General features: G+C 35.4%; 5 protein-coding genes across 7 annotated transcripts; 2 read left to right on the plus strand and 3 right to left on the minus strand.

Annotated features, from left to right (window-relative positions):
• Window positions 1–1,889: 1,889 nt before the first annotated feature.
• Window positions 1,890–2,345, minus strand: LOC121764504 (transcription repressor OFP15-like). The gene has a single exon (XM_042160516.1). It carries the CDS (start codon window positions 2,343–2,345, stop codon window positions 1,890–1,892), a length of 456 nt encoding a protein of 151 aa, XP_042016450.1.
• Window positions 2,346–4,749: 2,404 nt separating this feature from the next.
• On the plus strand, window positions 4,750–6,715 carry LOC121763462 (54S ribosomal protein L51, mitochondrial-like). Its single transcript, XM_042159483.1, has 3 exons — window positions 4,750–4,950; window positions 5,707–5,813; window positions 6,200–6,715. The coding sequence occupies exons 1-3, from the start codon at window positions 4,871–4,873 to the stop codon at window positions 6,376–6,378; spliced, it is 366 nt and encodes a 121-aa protein (XP_042015417.1). The 5' UTR covers window positions 4,750–4,870; the 3' UTR covers window positions 6,379–6,715.
• Window positions 6,716–6,963: 248 nt separating this feature from the next.
• On the minus strand, window positions 6,964–9,790 carry LOC121763461 (GPI mannosyltransferase 1-like). Of its 2 annotated transcripts, none has more exons than XM_042159481.1 (5): window positions 9,656–9,790; window positions 9,140–9,567; window positions 8,548–8,730; window positions 7,429–7,967; window positions 6,964–7,355 (listed from the first exon to the last, which is right to left on the minus strand). In XM_042159481.1, exons 2-5 carry the CDS (start codon window positions 9,408–9,410, stop codon window positions 7,053–7,055), a joined length of 1,296 nt encoding a protein of 431 aa, XP_042015415.1. In that variant the 5' UTR covers window positions 9,411–9,567; window positions 9,656–9,790; the 3' UTR covers window positions 6,964–7,052. The 2 variants fall into 2 exon arrangements, with proteins under 2 accessions (XP_042015415.1, XP_042015416.1); XM_042159482.1 differs by having other exon boundaries at window positions 9,140–9,482; window positions 9,656–9,783.
• A 1,156-nt stretch (window positions 9,791–10,946) lies between these two features.
• LOC121763745 (uncharacterized protein At2g27730, mitochondrial-like) lies at window positions 10,947–12,117 on the plus strand. 2 transcript variants are annotated; one of them, XM_042159821.1, is made up of 3 exons: window positions 10,947–11,176; window positions 11,274–11,354; window positions 11,757–12,117. In XM_042159821.1, exons 1-3 carry the CDS (start codon window positions 11,033–11,035, stop codon window positions 11,784–11,786), a joined length of 255 nt encoding a protein of 84 aa, XP_042015755.1. In that variant the 5' UTR covers window positions 10,947–11,032; the 3' UTR covers window positions 11,787–12,117. The 2 variants fall into 2 exon arrangements, with proteins under 2 accessions (XP_042015755.1, XP_042015756.1); XM_042159822.1 differs by having other exon boundaries at window positions 11,760–12,117.
• A 2,106-nt stretch (window positions 12,118–14,223) lies between these two features.
• LOC121763744 (transcription factor SRM1-like) lies at window positions 14,224–16,217 on the minus strand. The gene is made up of 2 exons (XM_042159820.1): window positions 15,640–16,217; window positions 14,224–14,728 (listed from the first exon to the last, which is right to left on the minus strand). Exons 1-2 carry the CDS (start codon window positions 16,035–16,037, stop codon window positions 14,461–14,463), a joined length of 666 nt encoding a protein of 221 aa, XP_042015754.1. The 5' UTR covers window positions 16,038–16,217; the 3' UTR covers window positions 14,224–14,460.
• Window positions 16,218–17,020: the final 803 nt, after the last annotated feature.

Below are 17,020 nucleotides of genomic sequence, written 5' to 3' on the forward strand. Positions count from 1 at the left end.
GTAGGGACTCACTCCCTAGTCAGACCCGAATTCGATTTCAATAGGTCTAGTAGGGACAACTCCCTTGCTAAACAAACAGATAGGCATTTCTCAAAACAAACACATGGCATGATATTCCCTTTGCAAACTTTATTTTCCTCAAAAACATATTTGAAACATAAAATCATTTTTCTCTGTCAAGGTCGAGCATCATCTCACATCACATCAACAAGTCGAGCAAATCACAAAGCACTCGCTAAATCAACACGTATATCACATAACATCACTTTCACTTTAAGCACATAAATCACATCATCAACGAATAAAATTAATAATACTTGCAATCTCAATTAAAAGGAATTTTATCACATAAAATGATGCTCGAATCAATATATTAAAACTAAAGCTCTTAAAAGTATTTAGTTCGAAAGCCCACAAAATACTTAGTTAGAAAGCCCACCTCAAGTGCTTAATCCGAAAACACTTTCTTTCCCTTGCGATCACGATTCACTTGCGATGTTTCACCTTTTAAAATTTACATAGCACATATATCAACATATTTTCCAATCACATAAATCACATCATAACATACATCTTTGCATATCCTATCACTTCATCACATATATAATTTCATTTGAAAACTGGCAGCACTGCGCAACGATTTTATAAAAATCATTTAAAAATCATCCGACTTCCGTTGGGGCTAAAACTTTACCACAATACAGAAGACTCATCAAAGGATTTCCAGTTAAAAAATTCGTACCAAAAGGAGATCGTTTACTCAGTCAAAAAGGGGTCGGAACCCACTGTCAGTTACCACCGAAAACATATTCAACACAAACACATAATCACGAAGCCTAATCAGCATCTAAGACATTCAAAACGTCCTAAATGCATGAGTTTTCGAAATTAAACAAGGGTTAGGGTTTGGTTACCTTTCTTGGATAGTTCAAACGTAATTCAAACGCCTTACTTCCTCTTCCGACTCTGATTCACAACGAGAGTGCGTAACCCTTGAATCATCCACGATTCGATGAGAGGGAGTGAATGGAAACAAATGAGAACCGAGAGGGAGAAAGGAGAGAAGCTTACCGGCGAGAGAGCAACTTCGAGAGAGAGAGAAAAGAGCGACGGTGGGGGAGAGATTGAGAGAGAGAAGATAGCTTTTTTTTTCTAAATGGACCGGTTGTGAGGAGTGGGGGTGAGAAAATCGTGGGGGTGATGGGGGAGGGGTTTCGAAAAAAAGGAGAGGGAAAAAGGGAGAGAGAGGTTTAATTTGCTAATTAGGTTTTAATTCATAGCTTAATTAATTATTTAATTACATGTTGCTTAGGTAAATAAAAACATACCCACAACAACAATAATATAATCAAATAAGATTTTCCAACCCATAATAATAAACAAGAATTCACATAAAAATTCATCCTTAATTAAAAGAATAAATTTTCAAAATTTTCGGATATTACATTCCTTCCACCTTAACAAAATTTCGTCTCGAAATTTGTTAGATTACTCAAACAGTTCTGGAAACTTCTCTCTCATCTTATCTTCTGATTCCCATGTTGCTTCTTCGATTCCATGATTCCTCGATTTACGTGCGTCATCTTCCATAAAAAGAACGGGCGTTACAATCACCTAATAAACTACTCAAACAAATACAAAAATATAATTAACCACACCTTAAAACATCCAAAATTAATTGCCATTTCATTATCTTTACATAGGAGAGAGAAAGAAAAAAGAGATAATTAATTCAAAATACACTATACAAAAAGGCATTGATCAATCGACCACACACGAAACCATGCATGTAATACAAGACCTCTTTCTCTCCTCACCTACCACTACAACTGGCCGTGAGGAGAGAGAGAAGAGAAAGACGCAGACACAGACGAATACACAGTACTTTTCTAATCTGACAGTACTGGACACGTCTGCGTCTTCGTCTTTGCTGAAAAAGCCACTAACAAATCCACAAACGCACCAACAATAAACCCATGGTTCATCTTCCGATTCATCCTCAAATACCACGACAACAGCTCCTCCAAACAATCCCAATCCTCGAACAATCCCCGGCTCTCCAACATCTCCTCCATCGACCTCTTAAAATCGACGTACGGGTCATCCGACTCGAGCGCCATCGCCACGCTGTCCTTGAACGGGGACGAAGCCTGTCGTCGTCTGACGATGGAGCTCGTCTCCTCTGGCTCGAAGAACAGCCGCTCCGACAGCCTGGCGGCCGAGGGCTCGGAGGCGTCGTCGGGGAGGCGGAAGGAGAGGGTTTTGGGGTGGTGGCATGGGGAGGGCCATTGCCATGGTTGGTTGCTCTTGAAAATGGAAGGGATGATTTTCATTTTCTTTGACATGGTGTTTTTTAGTGTCACGTCTCTATTTGTGGGAGTTATATATGTTGGATAATTAATTTAGTGGTTTTTATTTGTAAGAAGTTGGGGTATTAATAGGGGTGGGGGTGGATAAAATGTGAGAGATAGGTGGGACAAGGGGGAAAAGGACATAGTCTAGGAAGTAGTAGGCCATTCTATTTATGGTTTCCCATGGTTGTCATGTATAGCCATAAGGCTGTCTTCTACGTTGTAAGGTAGGGGCGGTGCAATGGCTGTCGCTGATAGTGGATGGCGGAAAACGAATAAATATGAACCGCAACCCCAAAAGGTTTGATAATAACGTCTAAAAGATTGAATTTAATAGAATTTTCCAACCCTTAGTGAGATTGGAAAGTCAATAATGTCATCGTCAAGGTTAGAAGGGAGATGTGCAGTATTCATCACCGATAATGGATGGCAGACGAAAAATAAAAGTGAACCGCAACCTTCCACAAAACGTTTGATGATAATTAACCCCATCCACGTCTTAGATATATAGGAGTAGCATATAAATTATTTTAGAGGATTTTGCTATTCTCACTAATGGAAACGTTTATATAGTACTATATTAATTCAACTAACTTTGTGAATATATTCTTTATTTGACCTTTCCTCTAGAATCTTGATTTGTCTTTTTCTAACTTCCAACGTGCGGTTGGGAAGATTCCACTGATGAGTGACGGGGGAGCTTCAGCACCCTTCAATAAATTTATTTCCTTTTCTTTTATCCATAATTCGAATTTCTCGAGTTGAAATGCTAGTACCTCCTATATATTTATTGTCACTTTTACTTTTATTATGTAATTATTTGTTGTATTCTTCGTCACAAAATTTTTGATGAATATATTATTGTATATAACTAATGAAAACTAGTGAATATAGGGCATGTTTGTCTATATAATAATGTCCGTAAAATCATAGAGTTTATTAAATTCTGATCAAGTTATATATGCACTTTTCAAAATTTGAATGACTAATCACGCAGCTTCAAAAAATTGCAATTGCCAATAGTTTTTTTTTTCAGGCCAATGAGGTGTTGAACTAAAGCACACATGCAAAATTTTGGTGATATGTATGAGAATTGGCGCATAGATGTATTAATGTGACTGCGTGGACGACTAAATAACACCTTTTATAGTCTTAAAAAAATTAAAATAAAGCCAAATAAATTCCTCTCAATTTTCCCAATATCTGTCATTTGAAAAATGAAATACTACTACAAATAAGAACTGACTTATTTTATGAGATTTTATTGGTAAGTAACCCAATAATAAAATGTGAGATCAATACCATGTGAGGTAGTGATGTATAGTTGGTTGCAAGTTGAATGCTTGTATCTACCTTTTGTTGTTAGATGCAATAAAGAGGCAATGTGTAAATATAATGATAAGACACTTAACTTCCCACTTTCTCTCTCCGTTATATCTGTTCATGCAATTCAGGGCCCTTTGTAATAATTACTAATTTCTAACAATTATTTTGGTGATTTAATTGTATTTGGTATATGCTATCAAAAATATTATTATGTGAATTTGTGCTAAGGAATTTGTCTAAGCCATCTCAGTTCACTATATTCATGTAGGTGGTGAGATGAAATAATTTAAAACAAATAAAAAACTTGCTTTACTAATATAATTGGAATATTTTCCAAATTTTAGGCTTGAACTAAAATCAAAGTTGAGTCTATAAAGTGTAAATGTATGAAATTTGATTTGATTCTTATTCAACTTACGGTAACATTAACTAGACGAGCTCTGTCCAATTCTAATTTGGGTGCGTTAAGCCGAGCCAATTTTACTATGGATTATGGCACTGCCATAAATTAGCGCTAAATTCATGAACTAGTAAATTAATTATGATGGTTAAATTTTAATTAAGGTGATTAAGTGTTAAACAGGGTGACTTTTTTTTTGTGCGCACGAGTCACGATCTAGAAAGCACACGAGATTTTTTTCATGTGTATAAGTTGGCCAAGTGGTAGAGATGTTAACGTGCCTAATGTCTCGAATTTGGATCATTCATGACGCGGCCTTTAAATTTATGTTCATTTACCTATAAAAATAAAGAGACTTTTTTTCCACACTCAATTTTTATGTTTTGTAGTTTTTTTTTTACATTTGGGGTGGACATTCCGAATTGAGGTCGGATTTTCATCAAATACTAATCAAAGTGGTACATTGAATTGTTTGTGAAAATCCAATTTTTATAATTAAATGTGAATGAAACATAAACATTCGAAATAGTAACTGAAAATTGCCAAATTTATAAAATTCTCAGTTTTTAAAAAATATTACATATATACTATTATGTTAGAAACAATTTTTAAAAATAAGGATTAATATTTTTGAAACATATGCTAATTTAATTTGTTTTATCGCTACAAATGTTTGTTCAATTCAAACCCTATTTTGTGCTCACTCAGTAGTTAGCTTTTTCTTGAAACCACACTTGCATTTTTTTCGCGTTTCAATCCACAGCTCTAAACAGATCGATTCATCTTCACGAAAATGTCTTTGAGAGGTGTGTGGCAGCTGAAAAAGCTCGTTGTCAGTTTCTGCGATTGGGGCGGCAGCAGCAGAGGCATCAGGTGACTCTATTCGCGATATTTTTTTTTCTATTTTTCCCGACCTTAAACTTCAATTTACTGGGATTTTGGTTTAATTTTAGATGTTGTAGTGATTTTCTGCAGTTCTTGAGAAACAATTAGGATTAGGGATTTTATTTGAATGCATTTGGTATGATTTTCTTATTTAATTGAATTCCGATGAAAAAACCCCCAAATCCAACAAGGTTATATGATGATGATAATCTGTGAAATAGATGGGCATAGCTGTTTAGGGATTTGGTAATTTTCATTTACAATTGATAGTATTAATTAAAACACAGTAGCTCTTATTTATGCTTAATCACTTTTTAGTATTGTGAGTTGTTTGATGAGGTTGCTGCTGATCGAACTTTATCGTAACGTGACAGTGAGTGAACCGGCAACCATAGGTTACAATGTCGGATTATATGATAGGAAATGGCCATTTGTAGTGAGAGGTCTATCGGTTTTTCAATTTACTCGAGTAACTGACCATCTCCATATGTATATGAGTTCGACAGAGCAATGGGATTCTTTGTTATAATCTTACATTTTTGTTTAAAACTTGTGATTAGAAACGGAGAAATGTCATGGATACATTGATGGTTAAAGAGCATACATACTTCATTATGTTTTGTTAAAGGATGCGTAGATGTTATGGAAGAGTTATCTTCTCATTGTCATATATAGTGGTTGGGTTTGGAGTCGAAATGGGAAGGAAAAACAGCTTCATATTGACCGTTTCTGTATCTGATTTAGGGCGTTTATGGAGTCTGAGCTGCCAGCTTTTATAGAGAAGAATCCTCAGCTTGAGGTGGTCACTGAGCTAAATCGTGGCTACCATCCACTTTTGAAAGGATTCTATAGTAAGACCACTCTCTTTACCCTTGTTTTTGCGCGTCATGTTGATCTTTATCATGTCTACAAAGCTACGAAAACCTGAAATTAGTCTGATTCTTGAATTGTGTCTGATGGTTATCTGCTCGAGCGTCTTCTCTTTGCTTTGCATTTCTTATTATGACAATAGTAAAATCATACACCAAGGTTCTCTGTAATATGGGTACCACATTTTCTCTTTTCACTTTATGTCGCGGATTTTTATAGCTTGTGATCTGTGGTGTGCCTAATGAAAGAGAACAGCGCTTTCCTCAAATTCATAAACCGAGGCATAAACATCGCATGTTTCCCTCTTCTGCTATGTGAATGAATTATCCGAGTTTAACCAGAAACACAAAATGTGGTATTTATGCAGAGAACAAGAATGAGCGCGTTGTCTGTGTGAAGAATATGACTCAGGAGGATGTGCTCCAGTGTGCAAGCAGGCTTAGAAATTCTCAAGGAAGGAAAGTGCTGAAGCTGAAGACGAGACACGTTACTAAGCATCCTAGTGTTCAAGGAACTTGGTCGACTGACTTGAAGATTGCAAACTAAACATCGGTGGGTTGCTTTTGGTATTCGACTCCATTTTCTGAACTTGGTGAAGAGTAGATGTCTTCTTTATCGAACCTTTGAGCCGGTGATTATGTTCTTGAATTCTTCAGGCATCCGATATTATTTCCTCGGGCAAACATGATTTGCATTACTGGCTGGTAGAATCTCAGTGTTTTTATTAGTTGATCCACATGAATCCCTCCAACTATAATGGTATAGGCTTTTATTTAGACATGAGCATACAGATTTAGAATTGGATATTTGCTTTATTTGAACTGATCCGAGATATCGAATTTCTACAGAAATGAATTCCAATGAAAACTGAAATATCCGAAAATTTGAATAATCCAAAATTTCAGTTTGCTTCGATCCAGTTATTCGAATCTCCGATATTTTGCTCACTGCTATTTTTATTTCCCGTGAATTCGGTAGTTTTACGAACCGTGATTTATGGATTCTTCCAATTCCTACCAAAGAAAATACAATTTTTTTTTGCATACAAAAAGAAATACTATAAAGTGCTCCAAAAACATTTAATCAAGACAGTCATGAATCTAATTTGTGATGAGGAAAAGTAAGAAAAAATGAAAAACAAACAAACAAATACACAAATAAGATATAAGATCTAACCATTGTTGCAACAAAAGTTCCACAAGAGATACAAGAAAATCCTACTAATCATCTTTCACTGATTTGCTTGAAGATGGTTTGAACAGAGGGCAGAATACATGGCTACGAATAACATTGATCATAACAAAGGTATTGGCTGCCAAGAAGAGTAGACTTGCCATCCATAGCTGAAGGAAGACGTTCTTACCTCGAAATTCGAGCAAGTAGCCCCACATCAGCCAATGCGTCTGCGCTCCAATCCACACAGATACGCAAGCCAGACCTCTCCATTTGAGCCTCATATTGGTCCACGGGAGTATTAGAGGTAGTAGACAGAAGAACCACACGAAGTACTGCGCTGTTATGACCTGTAACGAAAGACGAGAATTAGACAATGATAAATGTACATTGCTGGGGAAGTGATATTACATTGCCACTAACCTTGTTAAATGCTACAAAAGCCACTGTCTGAAGAAACAAACAGAATGGCAAGTCCGGGGCGAAGCGAAGGATTAGAATCAGCTGGACTATGAACTGTGGAAGAAAGGAGATGAGTTTTTCAAGGATTGAAAGCTCGTGTTCGTAGTGGAGGTATATGTGGTAGAAATAAATCGAGAAGTTGTGGCGAGGGTCTGTGCGTGTGAGATGGTATAGCAGTGCCTCGTGCAAGAAATCCCATCCATATAAATAGAAACTCAGTCCTGTAAAGATTAGGAAAGTAGTTCCAGACAGAATCCCAAACACGACCCGTCTCCATGTTATTAGGTTTCTGAAAAAGTTCCAAAAACCAGTTATTTCTGCGTTGGTTGAGTCAAGGGACGACTCTGAGTTTCTAAAACTCCACTGCCCGAGGGCAGGCTTTTTACCGTGTTGAAAGTACAGTGGATCAAGAAGTATGATGATCGGAAGTGCGTAAATTATGGGATATATTCTCAAGTGAACAACGAGGCCATACCAGAATGCAGCCTGTATGAGATTGTCTGTAGTCCACATATAAAGCACACAAATTACATCACTAGATCTTAACCCAAATTACATCAATAACAAACAATAAATATCTAACAAAATGAAGTTTTCATGCATATGTTGGAAGTTCTCGTTTGATTTCTAATAACTATGGTATTTCATCACTGTCACACGACACGATATTGTTTACAGCAAGTTAACTACTCCTCAAGATGATGAACTTCCATTGATGAACAGTTCACCTAAAAGAATATTTGAATGTTTACATTCTCATATATAATAAGTTCCTCTACGACTGTAAGTAGGTATGTGCTCACCTATTTCGTCCTAGTGCCCTCGTCACTATATTTGAAACAAAACTAATCTACTTAAGTATAATCATTTTCAAGTGCCTTGTCATTTCAGTTTAGCCAAGAAAGGCAAGATACCTGTGAATGGAACAATTAGCAAAGCTTTGGATTTAGCACACAGCCTCCATTTATGTTATTTAATGTTATTGCAGGTAGACTTAAATGATATGGAGACTAAGAAACATAAGTTTACACACTAACAAGAAAGCAATCACAGATTCACAGCTAAGTATAGAATTTGTACCTTTCATCAGACATATCAAAATCCACAGAATCATGGAGCAAACGATGGGCTCACAGTTCCCACGTGTTCCAATTGTGAAGGTGAACGGGTTGAAAAGCCACACCATTGCCGAGTAGGTAGATAGTTTCTCAGGAACTCCTCTTAGCTTCAGAATTCTGTGGATAAGCAACCCCACAAGTAGATCTGTCAATTCAATATAGTTATGATTGTTCATTGCCATCATCGAGGATTCCATAGCAAGCAATTCATAACTTAACACAGTCAATTCAGCTGCATTTTCCAGATGTCAAAATATGTTCAACAATATCAATTCAGCTGAATTTTTCAGATGTCATAATTTCAGTAACAAACCAACTCTTTGTTTGCTTTTTCTATCCAGAAATTAGTTTAGTCTCCCAAATTTGGTAGCATGAGTTCATCTAGTTCAACTAAACATTATTCAAAAACCACATCTAAATGAAGTAAATTCACCAAATCCTAATTCAAGTACAACCAGATTTAAATAGAGATCATACCAAATCATCAACAACACAATCAAAATTAAGGCTCAATCTAATTAAAAAGCTTCTTTGAAGCATAAATACAAACACACCTGATGCAGAAAACAAAAATTTTCCCCACGACTGATGCAGAAACGAATTAGGCATCAGAAAAAAAGCCAGCAATGGCGAATACCGATACGTCGATCTATCATACGGCGATTTTCCAGAAACCATTAACGCCGCGGCATCGGAGAAAACTAAGTAGTCAATGTCAGTGTATCTAACCGCCATGTGAGCATCTTGCCACTCGCCGTAGAAAATCAAAACCACGCGAAAGACTGCTGATAGGAGAAGCACGGATCGGAAAGTTATTTCCGCCATTGCTCGATTCTCGATGCCAATTCAGAGCTGCCTTCAAGAATTTGACTATTTGAGGTTGGAATGGTGATCGCCCTTGTGGAATGCAACCCATTCAAGAATCGTTAGTTTGGTTTGGGAATATCATTTACGATTCCAAGGGAGTGACATCAAAATCGCCCTAATTTCAAAATCAACGGTGAAAAGCAATTTTCAACTCGAAAATATTGAAATCGAAATCGTATCAATAGAAGAATTGATAAACTAACCTTGTTTTAAGCATGTAAAAGGCCGTTAAAAATCCAAAATCTGACAATTTGATTACAAGTCGAATTGACAGTTTTACTCTGATCAGACATCTTTTTAGTTTCACGTTGCCATGTCAAGATACATGAACCATCCAGGTCACATTAATATGACATACCATTCTCGTTCAAACCGAAGTTTGAAACCAAAAAAATGAAAAAAAATAGTACTCCCACCGTCCCACATAATTTGACCCAGTTTTCCATTTTAGGTCGTCCCACATAATTTGACCCATTTCACTTTTACCATTTTTGGTAGTGGACCCCACATTCCACTAACCCATTCCTACTCACATTTAATTATAAAACTAATATATAAAAGTAGGACCCACATATCACTAACTTTTTCAACTCACTTTTCATTATATTTCTTAAAACCCGTGCCCGGTCAAAGTGTCCCAAATTATGGGGGACGGAGGGAGTACTATCTAATATGCCTGAACGAAAATAAATTTTGGATATGAATACATTAGCCATAATAGAATACATGAGAGAACATCTTTTTAGGTCCACGAACTTTACCAAAGCATCATTTTAGATTCGTAAACTTTGAAAATATCATTTAAGGTCCACCAACTATAAATTAATATCATTTGAAGTACTTTTTACTATTTCCAAGTTTTTTAGACGAAAATACCCTCAATACCTTAAAGTGTATATATTTTTAATAAATTTATCATATACATATATTTTTTTATAAATATCTTTACAATATATTTTGGACAAATTTTATAAATATAATTTAACCTAAAATATTATCACTTAATTTTGTGACATGCAAGTAAAATTGCTTCTTCAATTTTTTATATTAATTTTTTTTAAAATTGAATAAAGAACTTTTCTTTAATAATAAAAAATTGAATAAAGATCTTTTCTTGAATGTCACAAAATTAAATGATAATATTGAAGGTCAAATTATATTTAGAAAATTTATCAAAAATATATTGTGAAGATATTTATAAAAAAATATGAGTATATGATAAATTTATTAAAAATATACACCTTTTAAGGTATTGAGGGTATTTTCGTCCAAGAAAATTTGGAAATAGTAAAAAGTACTTCAAATGATATTAACTCATAGTTGGTGGACTTTAAATGATATTTTCAAAGTTCACGGACCTAAAATGATACTTTGGTAAAGTTCGTAGACTAAAAAAGAGGTTCCCTCTATAATAAATATGTCAATTTTGTAAATAAAAAGTGATAAGTATCCAAAATATGTCAATTTCTTAATAAGAAGTGATAGTTATCCAAAGTGGGAGTAATAAACAATTCATTTTCATGAAGGTTCCTTTCCAACTAGACATACACAACACATAGTTGAGGAAAGAATTGAGGTTTATGGCGCAGAGATCAGTCGTTTCGTGTAGTAAACTGTGTCGTTTAATGAAAAGCAGCGGTCGGTCTAGCCTTCGTTATTTCAGCGAAAGCAAAGGGCGTGTGTTAAGTGAAGAAGAAAGAGCTGTAGAGACCGTTTATATTCAGGTTTTCTTCTTTCTTCTTATTTAATCATAATCTAATATTTCCAAACACCTTCACAAAAAAGAAATGTATTCAAATGTTTTTTATTTTGTAAATGAAGAAAATGGAGAGGGAAAAGCTGGAGAAGCTGAGGAAGAAGAAATGGGAGCAAGAGAGAGCTGACAAGAACAAGTCTGAAAGGGTAAATTTTTTATTTATTTTTTCTTCTTTATTGATAATTTGATGACCAAAAAACATGAAATTTTGGGGTTATGATTTGCTCTGTTCAAGTGAGATTGTAGTTTGATTGTCAATTTGCACCTTATTACCTCAAAAATGGCGTCTTTATGAAAAATTGGCATTGATTATGTGTATAAGTAGAAGATTATGGTTTACATTCATCTTTTGCAATTTCCTAACTGCAAAATCTATGTTGTGTGTATGGAAGCTAGGGCAATTTGATCATAGAGTTGTATGGTTAGTTGATTCAAGTTGCTTTCTTGATCATTTGTGTATAGATGAAGAACTTGTTGGTTATGTTCTTGAACAAATCTGGAACTAATTGGGGGGTTTTCTTCGTTTTTTTCACCTTTTCGTTTGCTAGAAGGCCGAGGAAGGTCCTCACAAGATGTGAAGCCGGTTGGATGGCTCGTGAGCTTGTGCGTTTTTGAGCTTGTTGAGAGAATAAATGTAACTTGCTGTATGTGTGCATCTTTCTGTCTTAGGGTGGTTGAAGTTTGTGTGTAGTTAAGGTAGCCTGTGAAAATCTCGAGCTCGCTGCTCTTGTATGCTACTTTCGTCTACGTGCTTGTGAATCCACGACCGTGTTTCTTTAAGCTTTGTTTTTCATGATTGTTTTCCTTCTTAACATGATCCATTGTGCTCGTTCTCGAGCTGGTTGCACTTGTATGCTACGGAGTTTGTTTAGTCTACGTGCTTGTGAATCCACGTTTGTGTTTCTTTAAGCTCCGTGTTCCTTCTTGACACGATTCGTTGTGCTTGATCTTTCTTTCGTACACATCTGGAACTAGATAGTTAGATAGCAGAGTGAAAAACTGAGAAATATTGCATAGTTGGAAACATATGGTTTTGAATGGTTTATGTCAAAATTGATCTTGGAATCGAAACGATTCCAAGATTCAATTTTTTGATATCCCATTTATTTATAATAGCCATTTTCTCAGATCCCATTTGTCTGAATCATGTGATGAAGTAGAGTGTCAACATAAGAGTTACTTCTGCTCTCACTCCCAAACAATTCCTTCATCTTTCTTGCATTCTCTCTCACTGATCTGCCCTCTTGCCCCACCAATGCCACCCTCACCGTCTCTGCTACCACGTCGCTTGTGAACGCTCCATCCACCTCGTTTCTTGGTAATACAATACGTCGATACCCACTTTCTTTGCCTTGAGGAGCCTAAAGTTAATCCCCTGATCATTCATGACTGGGAACAAGATCAGCACCAGGCTGAACCATATCGTGTTATTCGTTCCCGAGTCATATTTGTTCCCATCGGGATCTGTCCCGAAGAAAAATATTCTTGTTCACCGAAATCTAAATGTAAAATTAGTAAAGTACGAGAGATATATAGAAAAAATATGGTTAGTGAAAAAGAAGTGACTATTTTTTGTGGAGGATTGAAAATGGAAAAACATGAATATTGGTTGTGGACAGATGGAGTGTATTAAAGCATGATAGTTTACTTCAGATTAACATCTGAACATAAAAGATTAAGATTTTCCATGTCAATGTAAAGAAAATGAAAAATTGCACCTTTTCCAATGTTCCTAGTAATTTCATGGAGGCGGTAAGCCAAGCCCGAGGAGGAAGGGAGCACATCCATGGAGGACTCTGCGTCGGGAGGGAGGTGGTCGACCGGGGGCAGGGGAATGGCGACGGGGTCGATGAGGTGGGAGAGATTTCGAGGCACTTTGGCTGTTTTCTGAACGTTGATTGGGGTCGAGATGACTGAGATTTTGTGGCCTTTTCGAGCTAAGTATTTCGCTAGCTCGAAATATGGCTTAAGATGGCCAATTGCCTAGCAATGGAAACATCACTATGTGGAGATTCTTGGCTTGCTCTTCCATAGGAAAAAAATTTAAGGAATTGCAGATTTGAAAAGTGGTGTGGATTTTTTCAATCTTATTCAATATTATTTGTTTGTGTACTGGAAAATGTGATCAAGTTGTTTATTGCAATGCTAAATTGTGAATTTGTGATGGATATATGTGGTACCATATGAGTTGGTTCTTGCTTCTGTCCTAAATATATTAAGTATGCTGAGTAAAGTAGGTCTATAAAATCCTAAATATCTGAGTACTTCCAATAATTCTAGAAATAGATTGTTTAGATACTTAAATAAATTAATTATATATGAAATTGAAATAGATATGGATTTTTTTGTTTTAAAAATGAACCGAAATTGAAAATTTGAAATTTCACTAAAGAAAAATTCGATTAAATCTTAAGATTCAACTGAAATTAATATTTTGGTTTAGTTAATATTCACCCAGTCCCATAAAAAATAGAAATATTTGGTATAATATGAGTTTTAATGCATAATAGGTAAAACATGAGAGATTAAGAGAAAATTTATTGGAATACGTTAGTGAAAAATGTGATACGTCTCATTAGAAAAAAAAAATTATTAAAAATAAAAATATAACTATTTTTATGGAACAAAATGAATATTTAGTTATTTGAATTACTAATTATGAATATTTTCCTTCATCGTCGATGTAAAGAGCTTTGCACAAGTAAATTTAAAACTTTTGATTGTTTATGCAAGTAAAACTTGACTTTTTTTTTTCTAGATATCTTGATAAGTTTTAAAATACTTTAATCAGTTTCATTAGATAAAAAATATTTACTTAAAATCTTGGTAGTTAATATTACACATACAACTATAAACTTTTTAATGACTTTGAAACTATTTTGTAATAATGTATCAAAACTTCCAAAGCAACTATATAAAAAGTCAAAATAACTTTCATTCATTTCAAACTACCAACACTATTCTCATTTTAAACATGTTAATGAGCACTGCAAGGAAATGATAATAAAACATGAATTAAAAAAAAACAAATAAGCATCACCAATCTTTTCAACTATGTAATCTCTTTACAACTAAATATATGAGACTTGTGAGTTCTAAAACCTACTAAACTCTCCAGTCACAATTTCTATTGACTATCTCTTTTTTTTAACATACAATCATACAAAACTAACTTTACAAATTTTCTGTTAGTCCTAAATGAAGCTATCATATATATTACACAAATACTATATTATATACCTTTCTAGTTCTTCACCTTGGCATGGAGAAGTTAAAGGCTTGGTACCCTCCTCGACTAGGCAGACTCGTGGGCGCGGGAGGAGGAACAGTTAAACTGTCCATGGCGGTAGTTATATCGTGAATGCTCGACCTTTTCCTTTCCTTCTTGCCTGAGGTGTGACGGAGAAAATACTTTTGGGCATGGCTCGCTACTTGGGTTGGAGTTCTCGTGACCACTACGTTCCTTGATATGCTTCTCCAGTCGCCTTTTCCATACCGATCAAGTCCAATTAAAAACAACCTGCACAAAGATGTAAATGTATAAGAGACCACTTACAATCAACAAAATGTTGATACCAAATGCATCAACACGCAAATTTTCACTCCCATTCAAGAAATGTTGATGCCAAATACCCGAACTCAATCAGTGATAGCAAATTCATCATAAAACGCAACGACAATGAATGTGAAATAGTACTTAGTTTCTAGTATATAGTGAGCACCCAAGTTATGTATCTAAGAAACACTTATTAAAACATTAATAACCATAAAGATTGAAATTTTACCCAACACTATCTAATTCATTCAATATGTAGGAGTTTTTTCCCACAAGCATAAACTCCATCGATTTCTAAATATGCACACACGCGAACACGACCCTTGAACCTCCCAAGATTTGATTTCAGTGAACCATTTTATCACCCTCACAAACAAAACCAGAGGTTCATTTCTAACATCTCCCTAGATTATAATGTAACTAACAAAACCAATAGAAAATTTGAAGACTAAACATTATCAGTTTTGCAAAAGCTATATTATGGAGTAATAGAATCAGAAATCTCAAAATTTTAAATTTAAAAATCCCCTTATAAACAACAATCAATTAATTAACTGAATAAAACTTCTAACCATAACATTTTATACTAGAATCTTGCAACATTTATCCCAATTCCCTAGCTTCAAAACTGAAGAAAAACACAACACAAACAAAAATGGATTTTTTTTTGGCTTTTAATACTAAAATAATCCAACATTCAATCTCCCAAACTCCAAAACTGCAGAAACACAGCACAAACAAAATTCGACAAAAATCACATCAAAATTAGCAAAAATCAAACCGAATTCCTTTCCCTCCACAAACACACGTCTCAAATTGAACCAAAAAATGAAGAAAAAAAAACACATATTCTCAAATAAAGTTTAAAAAAAAACCTGTGTTCATCTTCAGTCCACGGCGTGCCTTTCTTCCTCTCCACATCCAACTGCCGGCTCCGATTCCCCGGCGCGCCGAACGAGATCTGGCCGGGCGTCCCCGACCTCGAGCGGTCGCTCTCCCACCCAATCGACTCGTCCGAGTAGCTCGGCAGCTCAACCCTCCCCGAGTCAATCTCGGCGATGTCGTACAGCAGCGCCTCGTAATGCGCCTCCACCTCCTCCGGCGACTTTCCCGGCAGATGCTCGGCGATCGCGCGCCACCGATCGCCGAATCCCTCCGGGAACTCCACCAGCGCCTGCTCGAAGACCTTGTCCTCCTGCCTGCTCCACGCCGCCGCGCCGCAGCTCATCCCGTCGATGCTGCCGTACATGATGATGTTTTGGTGGAGATTCATGCAAATCTGAGGCGAATTTCGAGGGGGTTTTAGTTTTAGATTGAATTTGGTGAGTTTTGTTTTTTCTACGGTGGAGTTTGTTTTTTGGGTTTGTGGGAAATTGGAGGTGGAGAATTGTAGGGATTATATACCGGAGGGGATTTTGGAAGGTAGTGAAAATTGTTAGTTTTAAAAAGGGAATGAAGCACGTTTTTAGATGGATTTTTTGGAACTGGAGATTCATTCACTGTACTCACACATCTGGAAGGGAAATTCACATTTGACTTCCTCTCAACTTGTAATTACTGTGTGGACTCAAAATGAGGGTAAATTCCACTTATTTATAATAATTGAAAATAATACTCTCTCTATTTTATTAGTGTTTGAGTCATTTCTCTTTGGGCATAAAGAGTAAAGAATAAACATATAGCAATGAGCTAAAGGGTTATGATAAAGTACCTAATTTTTCATTTTAAACTTATAATGACTCATTAAGAAATTTCCAAATGAAATTATCCCTAGAGCTTGAAAGGGGTGATGGAACACTTTAAGAACAATTTGGTTTGGAAATACTTTGGCTGAACATTTTGAGCCAAAATAAAAAAATTAAATAGTAAAATTATTGGATAGAACATGAATATTTACACTAAGTTTTATTGCCATTATAAAAAAAAACCTTCCTCTAATTTCTTGAAAGACATGTAGTTACAACATCAATTCAATCAATTTAGTACCATGTGAAATGCTCGAGTGATTACTACAATGTGAAAAACTTTAGATAATAAGGTAATTTATATAAGTCAATATGAAATCATTTTGATTTGTGTTTGTGGCAGCCATAATTGTCACGACTAAATGACATCGACTTATGTTTTGTTTTATGGAGTAGTATTTATAAGAAGTTATGAGTATGTGCGTGTTTAATATATAGAAATGAATTGAATGAACTTTTTTTCCTTTTCCATCCCAAACTTAAAACATATAGTATATGTAACTTGTTTAGT

The sequence above is a fragment of the Salvia splendens genome, chromosome 14, assembly GCF_004379255.2.
Source record: "Salvia splendens isolate huo1 chromosome 14, SspV2, whole genome shotgun sequence".
NCBI classification, from domain to species: domain Eukaryota; kingdom Viridiplantae; phylum Streptophyta; class Magnoliopsida; order Lamiales; family Lamiaceae; genus Salvia; species Salvia splendens.